This window comes from Pan troglodytes, chromosome 7, assembly GCF_028858775.2.
Source record: "Pan troglodytes isolate AG18354 chromosome 7, NHGRI_mPanTro3-v2.0_pri, whole genome shotgun sequence".
NCBI lineage: Eukaryota > Metazoa > Chordata > Mammalia > Primates > Hominidae > Pan > Pan troglodytes.
Window position 1 is genome coordinate 130,858,377 of NC_072405.2, and position 14,292 is coordinate 130,872,668.

The 14,292-nt window shown below is 42.7% G+C and overlaps 1 protein-coding gene across 1 annotated transcript in view; it reads right to left on the bottom strand.

Annotated features, from left to right (window-relative positions):
- Positions 1-14,292, bottom strand: part of SNTB1 (syntrophin beta 1) — a 278,226-nt gene that overhangs the window by 7,205 nt on the left and 256,729 nt on the right. Inside the window, exon 5 of the mRNA XM_519931.9 lies at positions 5,822-6,018. Within this exon, the coding sequence (XP_519931.2) occupies positions 5,822-6,018 (197 nt within the window). The remainder of the gene's footprint in view (positions 1-5,821; positions 6,019-14,292) is intronic.

The window sequence follows — 14,292 nt, forward strand, 5'->3', positions numbered from 1 at the left end:
GTGGCATCTTCCATGAGGAGCACCCCGAGTGCGGCATCCAGGAATCTCATGGGTGGTATCCACATGGTGCCCTCCCATCCAAAGAAACAAAGCAAAAACCTCTTGAGCAGGTGCAGTGCCAGCTTTTATCTGGGATTCTCACAATGTTTAGGAAAAGAGTCCTGCTCTTTAAGCTTATGAGCTGGGCAAGGGGACTGCCACAGCATCCTAATTCCTATTTAGGAAGACTTGTGAATGTTTAAAACTCTTGATCAAAGAGTTCTGAAAAAGGTTATTAAGGATCAGATTGGATTTTTTTGCTTCACAAAAGACCACATTTAACAGACCTGACAAGTAAATTGGCTCAGGTTTTGATCTACATCTAAAAGTTATGTAGGGAAACCAGCACACTCGCTGCTGGGGATGGGGCTTGGAGGCATAAGAGCAAGAGCTTTATTGATTCAGAACTTGCTGTACATCATCATTTACTCCACTCAGCTTTATAAACCACACACTTCTGAAGCCAGAACACAGCCCAATATTATAGGTGGAAAAAGGAAAGCTCAGAGAGGTGAACACATCACTACCCAGGTTGTTTGGCTTTCAAAATTCAAGTTCTTTCCACTCTGTCCTGTGTCCCTTCTCATGCTCTGGCACTCAGGACAAGGAGGGATGTGGGGAGGGAGCTGGGCACAGAGTTGCTCTGCTTTCCTACCTCATGAATAATGACAGTAGGTGGGGAGGCCTCCAAAGTTTCCGGGAAGAAATAGAGATTTCTATTGCTCACAGAATGTGGTGGCTGTTAATCGAAGCTCTGATTAAAACATATGCCCCTTCTCCAGACTGACTTGCAGATATCTTTCGACTTGTAACTAGGGCTGATCTTTTCATCTAACAGGTCTATAACTCCTTCTGGGCACAGTCCCTGAACCCTGCCCTCCGCCAGCCCTCCCATTCAAGGATGTCTAAGCACAGTAGCATAGAGATTGTGCTGATAGCACTGCCTCCCTGTCTTGACCCCTCCATTTTTTTTTTTTTTTTTTTTGAGACAGGGGTCTACGCTATGTTACCCAGGTTGGTCTCAAACTCGGGGCTCAAAGGATCCTTCCGCCTCAGCCTCCTGAGTAGCTAGGGTTACAGGCATGTGTCCCATGACCGACTCCATTTTGATACTCTTCATTTCTACAACCCGCAGACCATGTGGGTGAATGGGCTGTAAAAATGATGTTCTTTTCCCCAATGTTTAAATAAATGTTAAAGCTATACCATCAGATATTCTGAATTAACTGATTGTGATTACTTTTAATTCTAGTTGACTTCAAATGGTATTTTTGGAGTATCTGACCTCAAATACTCTGGTTGACCTCAAATGGTATTTGGGGTATTTGTGATCCCATTCTACATAGGATGGAATCAGTTATCTGAATATGTTCTCAACCTATACAGAATAAATTGAATACATTATCAAGTTAATTGAAGGCCTGATTAAAACATAGGCCTCTTTCCCCAACTCTCTGCAGGCATCTTTCAAATTATAACTGGATCACACTTTGGGTCATTTCCATACTTTCTTCTCCACCACCCAGCTAGCTCACTTCACAGAATTATTTGCTATTCTCCACTGATTAGTCTATCAATAGCTCGTGTTTTCTTGTCAAAGCAGAGTTCAGCTTATTAGAGAAAGATTTTACAAAATTTGTAGAATGTAAATTAAGCCAAATCCCTTTGAGCATCTTCATTCTTTCCTACAACACTCCCCAAATGGTTGCATAGGGTCTGAACTTCTCTGTTATTACACATGTAACCTTATTCAACTTAGTATTCAGGTGGCTCAAGCTTCTTCCAACTCTCAAGTTCAAAACTTCTTTTTTTTTTTTTTTTTTTTTGCCATTCAGAGTAGGCATCAAAAATAAAAGCTCCCAAGATACTCCTACAAGGCTTCAACAATGATGGGAAACATTTGAGGACACTAATTAGTTTCAGGATAATTACAAAAAGGCACTGATTATCTTGGATATGTTGCAATAGAAGTTCTGCAAAACATCTCATTTTTCATGATTGCATAAATAGAGGAAATTTGGAAAAACCCTACTACATGTTAACACATGCCACATCTTTCAGAATACTCCTGGGTGGGACCGGATGCGGTGGCTCATGCCTGTAATCCCAGCATTTTGGGAGGCCGAGGTGGGTGGATCACTTGAGGTCAGGCGTTTGAGACCAGCGTGACCAACATGGTGAAACCCCATCTCTACTAAAAACACAAAAATTAGCCAGGCATGGTGGCAGGCATCTGTAATCCCAGCAACTCAGGAGGCTGAGGCAAGAGAATCCCTTGAACCTGGGAGGCGGAGGTTGCAGGGAGCCGAGATCATGCCATTGCACTCCAGCCTGGGCAACAAGAGTAAAACTCCGTTTCAAAACAAAAAAAGAGTACTCCTGGGTGACCAGGAAGTTGCATCCTGGCGTTATACGACTCAAAGAGTGCTCCCATGGGCCAGCAGCATCAGAACCACCTGGAATCTTGTTAAATGCAAATTCTCAGGCCCCACCCTAGAACTGCTGACTATGAATCTCTAGAGGTGGGACTGGGGGTTAGCAAATTGAGGCTTTTAAAAATGAAACTGAAAATAAAATTGTTATCATTGTTTCCAGCGCAGCTAAAGCTTGGAAGCATGGTTCTTAAGATGCCTTGTGGGAAATCCTGTTCCTCGAAAGCAGAGCCGCACAGCAGGGCTTTCTACTGTGATGGAAATGTTCTAGATCTGTACTGTCCACTGCCCAGCCAAGTAGGCGTTAGGCACATGTGGCTGCTGAACACTTAAAATGTGGCAAGCGCGACTGAGGAACTAATTAAATTTTAATTAATTTAAATCACCACCTCTGATTAAAGCTAGCATATTGGCCAGCACAGGTCTAGGGATAATAATTACAAGAACAACAACTAATAATCGTACTTATTGACAACAACCCTGGGGTAGGTACTAGGTACTGTTATTCCTATTAAACCTATGAGGTAGGTCTTATTACTTTCTCCTTTTTGTAGATGAGGAGACTAAGACATTCAGTAAGTGATTATGAAAGAAATAGAACTGGAATTTGAATCCAGGCCTATCTGACTTTAAAGCCCCTACTTTAAAAGCCTATAACTTTGTACTGCTTCCTCAGAGACAGAGAGAAATGAAAAAATAGGCAAGAAAGCATAATAGAAAAGGGAAAACAGCAACTATTATATGAAACTCAAAGTTAGATTTACTGGAAGACTTTTGTTGAGGGTACTAGCCACTATGACACCTAATGCCCTTTGATGAATGTCCGCAGGAGACCTGGAAGAGGTTGGCCTTAGAGCTCAGAACCAGAAAGAATTTGTCTTAGATTTCAGGATCAAGAACAATAACATTACAGACATTGTTAATTGTATAGTTTCCTGAGTGATGAAAAACACCGGGTTAAATATGGATGGAGTACAACTTAGCAAATGTGTAAGATTGCATGGTATGCATTTACCTAGTAATGTTACCTAAGATTTGATATTACTTTTCCATTCTCTTTTTTTTGTTTTGTTTTGTTTTGTTTTGAGATGCAGTCTCACTCTTTTCACTCAGGCTGGAGTGCAGTGGCATGATTTTGGCTCACTGCAACCTCTGCCTCCTGGTCAAGCGATTTTCCTGCCTCCCAAGTAGCTGGGATTACAGGCACATGCCACGGCACCTGGCTAATTTTTGTATTTTTAGTAGAGACGGGGTTTCACCATGTTGGCCAGGCTGATCTCGAACTCCTCACCTCAGCTGATCCATCCACCTCAGCCTCCCAAAGTGCTGGAATTACAGGCGTGAGCCACCACACCGGGTTTCCAGTCCCTTATTTAATCTTTGCCCAATTAAAAATTTTAAATTATCTATCTATATACCTATATATGTAAGTTTGGATGTCTATCATCATTTCTCTCTGTATGTTTTGGAGAGTGGCATGAAAGTTATTGATCACAGCAGCCTGAGCAGAACTGATTTTTGTTGGATCAGTGGCATAACTGTGGGAAGTTCCTTGTCTCTGTAGAAACTACAGTGGACAAAGAGTGGACTTCAGAGTGACACAACCTAGAGTTGAAGTCAGATCTGTCATTTATTAGTTGTGTGATCTCGTGCAAGTTATTTGACCTTTTTTGAGAATTTGCTTCCTGATTTGTCAGGTTGACAAGGGAAATGGAAGGATTGGATGAGATAGGCAAAGTATTGTGACACACATGGGTGCACACACACAGTGCAATCAAAAGTTCTTCAAAACAATGAAACAATATTTACACCCATTTTTCTATTCTACTTTATTTCATTTTTAAAATGCTGGTCTTGCCTGAATCAATTAATTGATTTTAGGACCCATAAAAAGTTTGTTTTTCAGGATGGGTGAGGTGGCTCATGCCTGTAATCCCAGCACTTTGGGAAGTCAAGGCATGTAGATCACTTGAGGTCAGGAGTTCGAGACAAGCCTGGCCAACATGGTAAAACCCCAACTCTACTAAAAAATACAAAAATTAGCTGGGCATGGTGGCATGTGCCTGTAATTCCAGCTACTCAGGAGGCTGAGGCAGGAGAATTGCTTGAATCCGTGAGATGGAGGTCGCAGTGAGATCACGCCATTGTACTCCAGCCCAGGTGACAAGAGCAAAACACTGTCTCAAAAAAAAAAAAAAAAAACAACTTTGTTTTTCAAAGTATGAAACTACTGACACATTAAATGACTGGCATATAGCAGGTCCTTAATACATACTGTACTATAGGAGGGTTCTTCCTTCTACACACATCTCCCATTTCTACCACCGACTTGCCCTTTCTAAGAGCTCTGTGTGAATGTGGCCTGTGCTCACTCAGCACTTCCATTCTGCCTCTGCCTCTTCATTCACACCAGGGCAGGGGCACTGGTCACTCTTCCCAGAACTGTCCCTTTGCTCTGCTTATCCCCAGCTCAATGCCTTTGGCTCCTGCTCTTTTTTACTGCCCTGGGTCTCTAGTTGATATAGTTTGGATGTTTTATCCCCTCCAAATCTCATGTTGAAATGTAATCCCCAGTATGGAGGTGGGGCTTGGTGGAAGGTGTTTGGGTCTTGGGGGCAGATCCTTCATGAATAGCTTGGTTCCCTCCTCCTTTCAGTAATGAGTGAGCCCTTGCTTTGAATTCATGAGAGACCTGGTTGTTTAAAATAGTGCGGCACTTTCCTCTCCTCTCTATCTCTCTCCCCTCTCCTATTGCCATGTGATATCCCATTTGCCTTCCATCATAATTGGAAGCTTCCTGAGGCCCTCACCAGAAGCAGATGCCAGGACCATGCTTCCTGTACAGTCTGCAGAACTGGGAGCCAAAGTAAACCTCTTTTCTTTATAAATTACCCAGCCTCAGGCATTTCTTTATAGCAGGCCAAAAAGACTCACACATATGTTTTCTGATCAATCCTATTAACTGCCTAATATATTTCCAATAATTTTATTCTGTGATAGATTACTCGGAATCAGTTTCTGTTGTTTGTAACCAAGAACACTACTCATTCATGCCTCAAAGTTCATTCCTCCAGGAAGCCACCCAGAGGTTACAGGTAGGAAAACTGTAACTGACTATCCAACTTACCAACTTTTCTTGAATGAAGGTAGGATAAGTCTTTCTATAATCAAAGCCTTAGGTTACATTTTAGTAGGGTATAGACCTCCTTAATTTAGAAGAATTTAAATTTGCTTCTGGAATTTTAACTATCCCCAGAGGCCAGTGATGACAACTACTTTAAGGCCCCGGTGGAGTAGAGGGTTCATCTTCCCGTAACAATGTGTCCTTGGTAGCTCACTGCAGTACTCACCAGTGCTGATTTCAGCAATGAGTTCAGCAGAATTGTGGCAACCCTGTACTATGCTCCTTGTCCAGTGGGAGAGGTCCCTGCTGGTCTCTGCTCTGAAGAGATGTGTTTCAATCCCTTGCCTGGTACCAGTTCGCGTTGCAAAGGACAGATCCACACCAGCCTGGGGTGATCCCTTTCCTGGACCTGAATGGACCAGCCTGGAGAGAGAGAGAGAGAATGACAGACAGAGAGAGAGAGATCATCAAAATGGAGACTAGTTTATTCACCTGGCATATCACCTTGTATAAGACCCAAATTGGTGATCTGCTCTCATTTTTCTGGTCTGGAATCAAAGGGCTCCACTATACCCTGCTCTTCTGCCATCTCCTCTCCAATGAGGTTAAGATAGCACCCAAGAGCTGGGCATCTGGACGAATATGCAAGGGAGTTCAATAACATGACTTTAATTTGTGCAAATTCAACTATAAGAAAAATAAATAAATGTGACGGAGAAAAGAATTTAAATACTGTGTAAAATTCTCTCCAGTATTCCTTTCCTGAGCATCTATATGTCCCAGCACAAGCATGAAGTAAGACCGAGAATCTATTATTTCCTGGGTTAGGCTTCACTCCCCTGTGTCTCCTGCAGTTTGGACATCTGGCTGCATTGAATGTACTTCTGGGTATGGAATTTTTCATGCACGTAGCCCCTAAATGCAAACAAACAAGCTGGAACTCAGTTGAAGCAATAGCCAGTGGTGTATCTGATAAAGCTCAAGGAAGAACTGGCAATGCTGGACTTCTTGAGAAGTGGTATGGAACTGCACTTTAGGGGAGATTTTCAAGAGAGATTTTTACCACACAAGATTTTCACACTGACTTTTGAACTTACACTCAGCATAAAATGTGATTTCCATAGTAAATATTTTCTGAAAGGCCAGACTTGAAAGAAGAAGAATCAAAGTGCTCTGAGGGCCACCTTCGGAGCAGGGGCTAGGTCCTACTTCTCATTCATTGCTTTTAAACACTGGGATCTTTCATGTCTCTCCTACTCCTCGATATCTCAATCTCCTTTTGGGAGAGACTTTTATATCAACCATTTGCAGGGTAGCATAAGTCTAATTTAGTAAATGTGACTTCTCTCTAGGATATTTGCATTTTCAATCTTATCTTTTAATCCAGAAAGCAACACTTTACAATTTGCTAGAGAAATGCCAGGTGTCTAACCACATGGTGGATACAAGAGTTATTTTCTTAGGCAAAAGGCTTGTTACCCCTAGATAAAAATTGCACAGAGGAAATACAAAAGCTTATGTTCTCTTATAAACCTAAATACTGTAGGAACAAAATTATCAGTAGAATAAAGCATATTATTACCTGTTGAATTTCTGGCAACAAGCTTGTTGTATAACTTGGAGGAGCTTTCTTTTACTTACAAAGTTAAAATTAGGCAAGAGGGGCGGTTTGCAATGCCAACTCAAAGAAAAAGTGTATTTGAAAAGCCTTTAGGTTGGAAGAGTCATTAAAGATATGGAAGGCCAGGCATGGTGCCTCACACCTGTAATCCCAGCACTTTGGGAGGCCGAGGCGGGCAGATCACCTGAGGTCAGAAGTTTGAGACCAGCCTGGCCAACATGCGGAAACCCCGTCTCTACTAAAAATACAAAAATTAGCCTGGCATGGTGGCATGCACCTGTAGTCCCAGCTACTCGGGAGGCTGAAGCAGGAGAATGGCCTGAATCTGGGAGGCAGAGATTGCAGTGAGCTGAGATTGCACCACTGCACTCCAGCCTGGGCAACAGTGCGAGACTCTGTCTTTAAAAAAAAAAAAAAAAACAGAGAGAGAGATATAGAAGTTCTGTGAATCTCATTGAGAGTAGAGTCTAGGATAGTGTGAAGGGAAATGACTGCTGGCATGGGTGCCCACACAAGGGGATTTAACATGTAGAGATTAAGCTCAATTCATTCAGGAGGGAGGAGGGCATTTTATAATAAGTGAGCAAGAGTCACTGAGAAGCTGCTAGAGGATTCAAATGCAAGTGAGGCTAAAGAAAACAGAAAGCATTTCTCTGAAGCCTAGCATAGGCTTTAAAGGGATTAAGGGTAAGGTAAAAATTCATTAAGAAAAGGTATCTACAAGGAGCAAGAATGTATACTGTGTTTTCTTATTTGCTCCAAAGTGTTTGTGTTTCAAAAAAAAGTTTTTAGACTTGAAAGTGTTTAAGCTTTAATTACTTTAAGAAATTAAATAGCTCAGCCAGGCGCGGCGGCTCACTCCTGTAATCCCAGCACTTTGGGAGGCCGAGGTGGATGTATCACGAGGTCAGGAGTTCAAGACTAGCCTGGCCAAGATGGTGAAACCAACGTCTGTACTAAAAATACAAAAATTATCTGGACATGGTGGCACGCACCTGTAATTCCAGCTACTTGGGAGGCTGAGGCAGAAAACTGCTTGAACCTGGGAGGTGGAGGTTGCAGTGAGCCAAGATCATGCCACTGCACTCCAGACTGGGTTACACAGTGAGACTCCATCTCAAAAAAAAAAAAAAAAAAGAAATTAAATAGGTCATGTGAGGTGCCATGGTGTAATGGTGAGCACTCTGTACTCTGAATCCAGAAATTAAATAGCTCACCCTGCCTTTTTAAAATTTTAACATCTGTATCAGTTGAGCACAGCTGTCAGACTGCATGTTAAACTGAAAAAGGACATGGTTTGGGAGGCATACAAAGCTGTATTAGAACCCCATTTTGTCTGACATTTGTTAAACTTTTTAAGAATCACTACTTCTTAAAAAGTAAGGTCGTGACCATCCTGGCTAACACAGTGAAACCCTATCTCTACTAAAAATGCAAAAAATTAGCTGGGCATGCTGGCATGTGCCTGTAATCCCAGGTACTTGGGAGGCTGAGGCAGGAGAATCGCCTGAACCCGGGAGGCAGAGGTTGCAGTGAGCCAAGATCGCACCACTGCACTCCAGCCTGAGTGACAGAGTGAGACTCCATCTCACAAAAAAAAAAAAAAAAAAAAAAAAAAGTAAGGTTGTGTTGTGAAGATTAAATAGCCAATGCTCTGTACCTATCACAGAAACTAGCATATAGTTTGTGCTCCATTCTTACACCTACCCTTAGTTTCCTCATTTTAAAAATATAATACCTACCCCATAGGATTAGGATTAAATATAGTAAAATATACAGAGCACTTTGTTCAGTATTTAGTACCTTATAGTCAGCATTCAATAAAAACTGGTTCCCTTCCTCCTTCCCTGGCCTAACATGCTCTCATTTTCCATACCCTAAATTTCCATCCAGAGGATATCAACTCTGTCACGATCCAGAGACAGCATAAATATATTGTAGAGGCAGAAGCAAAGTGAGAAAAAGATATGCCACTCTCATGGAGAATCCTAGGAGTTTCTGTGAATTTCCTACCAATATTTATTTTTCTCCAGCGAGACTATAAAATTGAAGTAAATAATAACTGGGAAAATGCAATTTGTTAGAAAATCCACATTTGGTAGCTCAGGGTATGAGGAATGGAATTACTAAGAGAAAAGAATGAGGTCTAAGAAAACCTGGAACCAAGCTGACCAATACCCTGAACAGGGAGAGCTTGATGGGGAAGTCCAGTGTGTTCGAGAAGTAATAATGAAGAAGGCTTTTATTTATTGATTTAGACAGAGTCACCCAGGCTGGAGTGCAGTGGTGTGATCTCAGCTCACTGCAACCTCCACCTCCTGGGTTCAAGCGATTCTGTCTCAGCCTCCCGAGTAGCTGGGATTACAGGTGTGCACCACCACACCCTGTTAATTTTTGTATTTTTAGTAGAGATGGGGTTTTGCCATGTTGGCCAGGCTGGTCTTGAACTCCTGCCTGCCTTGGCCTCCCAAAGTGCTGGGATTACAGGCATGAGCTGCTGCACCTGGCCAAAGGAAGCTTTTAGAGCAGCAGTGCCAATCTTTTTGGCACCAGGGACTGGTTTCCCCACCTTTCGGGATGAGGTGGGGAATTGGGGATTGGTGGGAGATGGTTTTGGGATGATTCAAGCGCTTTACATTTATTGTGCACTTTATTGCTATTATTATTACATTGTAATATATAATGAAATAATTATACAACTCACCATAATGTAGAATCAGCGGGAGCCCTGCGCTTGTTTTACTGCAACTAGATGGTCCCATCTGGGGGTGATGATGCCTTATGAGAATCATCAGGCATTAGATTCTCATAAGGAGCAATAGAGTTAGAACTCTTGCGAGAATCTAACGCTGCTGCTGATCTGACAGGAGGCAGAGCTCAGGCGGTAATGCGAGCAATGGGGAGCGCTGTAAATACAGATGAAGCTTTGCTTGCTAGCTGCTCACCTCCTGCTGTGCAGTCCCGTTCCTAACAAGCCACAGACCGCTACAGGTCCATGGCCTGGGTCTTGGGGACTCCTGTTTTACAGGAAGGACTGTTGGTGTTCTGTATTATTCATCTCATCATAAAATTCTCATTGATTAATAAAAACAGAGAAGAGGAAAATTGATTTTTCAACTAACCGAGTGTAAATTCTCTAATATTTATATTAAAGAACCTTCATTTGCCATCTGAGGAACAGCAGACATGTTGAATTATGTGTCCTTTTGGATATGCCGATATTGGCTTAATGAAACGTATAGTACTGTATCTAAACTCTGAGATAGAGCAAATTGTCTTTTCACTACCTGGTGGGTATGCTGTAATAAAAGGATACTTTTCCCAGATAAAACTCAAGTGAAATACATGAGCTATCTGCTGTATCCATGTGTGTGCATGTCCTCTGGATGCAGCATTACACACCTTGAAATTATAAGTACTACGTGTAAATGTGGGAAAATGCATCTATATTCTGGAAAAGCTCTGTAAATGTAACTCAAGGATGTTAAAGAAAAGCTTGAAAACAAAACCATTAAAATGTAGAGCAATTTTATGGCTGATTTTATTTCTTTTTTTTTTTTTTTTTTTTTTGAGACGGAGTCTCGCTCTGTCGCCCAGGCTGGAGTGCAGTGGCGCGATCTCGGCTCACTGCAAGCTCCGCCTCCCGGGTTCACGCCATTCTCCTGCCTCAGCCTCCCGAGTAGCTGGGACTACAGGCGCCCGCCACCTCGCCCGGCTAATTTTTTGTATTTTTAGTAGAGACGGGGTTTCACCGTGTTACCCAGGATGGTCTCGATCTCCTGACCTCGTGATCCGCCCGCCTCGGCCTCCCAAAGTGCTGGGATTACAGGCGTGAGCCACCGCGCCCGGCCTTATTTCTTCTTTTTAAAAAATTCTTAAAATTTTCTCTAAGAGGCTGGACAGGGTGGCTGAAGCGTGTAATCTCAGCACTTTGGGAGGATGAGGCAGGTGGTCACGTGAAGTTAGGAGTTTGAGACCAGCCTGACTAATATGGTGAAACCCCGTCTCTACTAAAAATATAAAACTTAGCCGGTTGTGGTGGCACGTGCCTGTAGTCCCAGCTACTCGGGAGGCTGAGGCAGGAGAATCGCTTGAACCCAGGAGGCAGAAGTTGCAGTGAGTTGAGATTGTGCCACTGGACTCCAGCCTGGGGAACAGAGCGAGACTCCGTCTCAAAGAAAAAAAGAAAATTCTATAAGAAACATATACATCAGGTCCTTAAATATTTTCATTCCATTCAACATCATTTTATTATGACATTAGTGAGAAAAGAAATCGATTCCCGGGGAGGTCCACTGCCTGTGTGGAGTTGGCACATTCTCCCCACGAGTGCCTGAGTTTTCTCTGGGATCTCCAGTTTCCTCCTGCATCCCAAAGATGTTCCCGTTCGGTGACAAGGCGTTTCTACATGGTCCTGGGGTAAGTGTGAATGTGGGTGTGAGCGTCTGTCTAGGGTTGGTTCCCGCTTTGTGCCCTGAGCTGCTGGGACAGGCTCCGTCTGGCCACCCTTGACTCTGAACTGGAATAAGTGAGTTGGAAAATGAGTGAAGAAATGCATACAAATTAGTATAAAAAATCATGACATCTACAATAATCATCCAGACGTACGACAATGAGCGCTGGTTGAAAGCGCTCAGCGAGCCTGCCTCATCTGTGATTGGTTTTGACCTGCGTGGTGGGCGGGGGGTGCTCCTTATAGTTTTCCCTCGGCAAACATTAATTCTTTAATGAAACCACCACCACTACGACTGCTGTCACTGAGTCACCAAAAATTGGGTAAATAATTATTTTACTTGTTTTTATTCACCTTTCTTAAATGCATGAGAAACACATTTATGTCATTGTTTAATATTAGAAGTGTTTCGAGTCTAACACGTAATGCCCGCAGGCTATAGCTATGGAGTAGCCCTTCTCAGAATAAAGTTAACTGATCCACGTGGGATGAAACCTACACCTGTGGCCTCATTAATCCCTTACACTGACACACTGGCCTCCAGCAAAGCAGATAGCAGAGATGCTGAGACCTGCCAGTTGAAGTTATAGGATCTTTTTGGACTCAGGGGTACTCTCAGAGGTCACAGAGAAGCTTCTTGCTTTGTTCAAGTCCTTTCTCCCTTCCTTACAAAAGAACACCAAAAATCACTCGCTAATTCATTCATTCATTCAATCAATCAATAAAGATTTCTTCATTCACCAAGTGATATACTCAACAAATATTTATGGAGCACTGTTATGGACTGAATTGTGTCCTCATAAGATTCATATGTCGAAGCCCAATATGACAGTATTTGGAAATGGTGAAGTGGCTACCTTGCCGGGGGTATATCCCCGCCAGGAATATCCGGGGTTGTCCCGCGCCAGGAAAATTTAGAACACGGACATACACTAGGAGTTTAGGAGTGGAGGTTTAATAGGTAGAAGAGAAAGGGAAACAGCTTCTTCTATAGAGACAGGGGTCTCCGAGCAGAAAGGACCAGTTGGCAGCCAATGTGCTGAATTTTATAGTCTGGTTTGAGAAGGCGGTGTCTGATTTAGGCAGGACTCACAGATTGGTTCCATCAGGTATGACTTTTACATACTGCAGGGAAGGGCTGCTTGCCCTACCCTAATCTTCTTATGCAAATGGACTTTCCAGTTCATCTGTGCCATCTTGTCTGCTTCTTGCTGTACACGTGGCCGGCAGAGAAGGGAAGATAGAGCCGCCATCTTGAAAATGTCTAGTCCGTAGTTCCTGCCGGCATTCACCCCTGAAAGCTCCCAGCTTGCTTGTTTATGTCTGCAGTTCAACTTACAGGCTGCTCTTTGTTAGAAAATGATTTGGGGCTGCTTTTCATTAAAAAGAACAGCCTTACTGAGGACTCCCATGCCCTTGCTATCTGCCTAAATAATTCCTTCTTAACCCCTATAGCAATAGGACCTACAAGGAGGTAATAAAGGTTAAGTGAGGGGGTCCTAAGAGTGGGGCATTAATCCAATGGAACCGTGTTCTTATAAGAAGAGGAAGAGAAGCCAAAAATCTCTCCCCCTCCCATGCACTCACAGAGGAAAGACCATGTGAGGACACAGAAAGAGGGCAGCCATCCGCAAGCCAGGAAGACAGTCCTCACCAGAAACCAATCCTGACAGCACCGTGATCTTGGACTTCCAGCCTCCAGAACTGTGAAAACTAAATGTCTGTTGTTGGCGCCACCCAGTCTGTGGTATTTTGTTATGGCTCCTCTAGTAGACTAATAAGCACCTACTCTACACAAACCCAAGTCTAGGTACAGTGTGAACAGAACAGGCATGGATTAAGCCTCAAGGAGACACAGTTTAAAAGGAGAAATACTGTCTCCCCTCCTAATTCCCATGGCCTCTTTACTCCAAGTTAAGCTCCAGTTTTGGGGAGACTCATTGCTGGATTATGGAAGAAAGTCGGAACCAGCTTCTGGTAGATGACAAGCAAAGAACATGAGCCAGGTAGGGTGGATGGGTGGAGAATTATTCCTCCTCACTGGAGCAACCCGATCATTATAAAGATCTTCCTCCAGAGAGGGAATCTGAACTTTCAGGAAAAGCAATTCTTTAAAAATGGAGATCAGTGATTATGGCACAAAGACAAAGAAGGAATCTCACGTTTATCAACATATTTGTTATTTCATCCCTATTAAGGTGTTGGAAATAATAGATTTCACTTATTCTTTATATCATTCCCAATGAATTGCTTCTGATTATCAACAATAATAAGTTGGGGATGAAACATAGGAATGTGGACATTCATCACTATACTACCTTATAGTGACTGAACAGACAGCTGATTGCTGTACATATTATGGTATTGCAAAGATGAGTCAAGGCCATCGGACAAGATAAGATTAAGATCCTTTCTCTTTTGTTATGTGAGCCAGCAGGGCAATAGGAGTAGCGCCTCCAGAAAGAAATAGAGAAAACTAGTGGAATAATTCAATTTATAAATGCTCTGTGAAATCTTTCTCTTGAGATTAATTTGCATTGGCATATTACCAACTCCCAGCCAATAAATAATACTGGATATACAATGTTGGATACTGTCTATCTAACAGCCTGCTTACTGATCA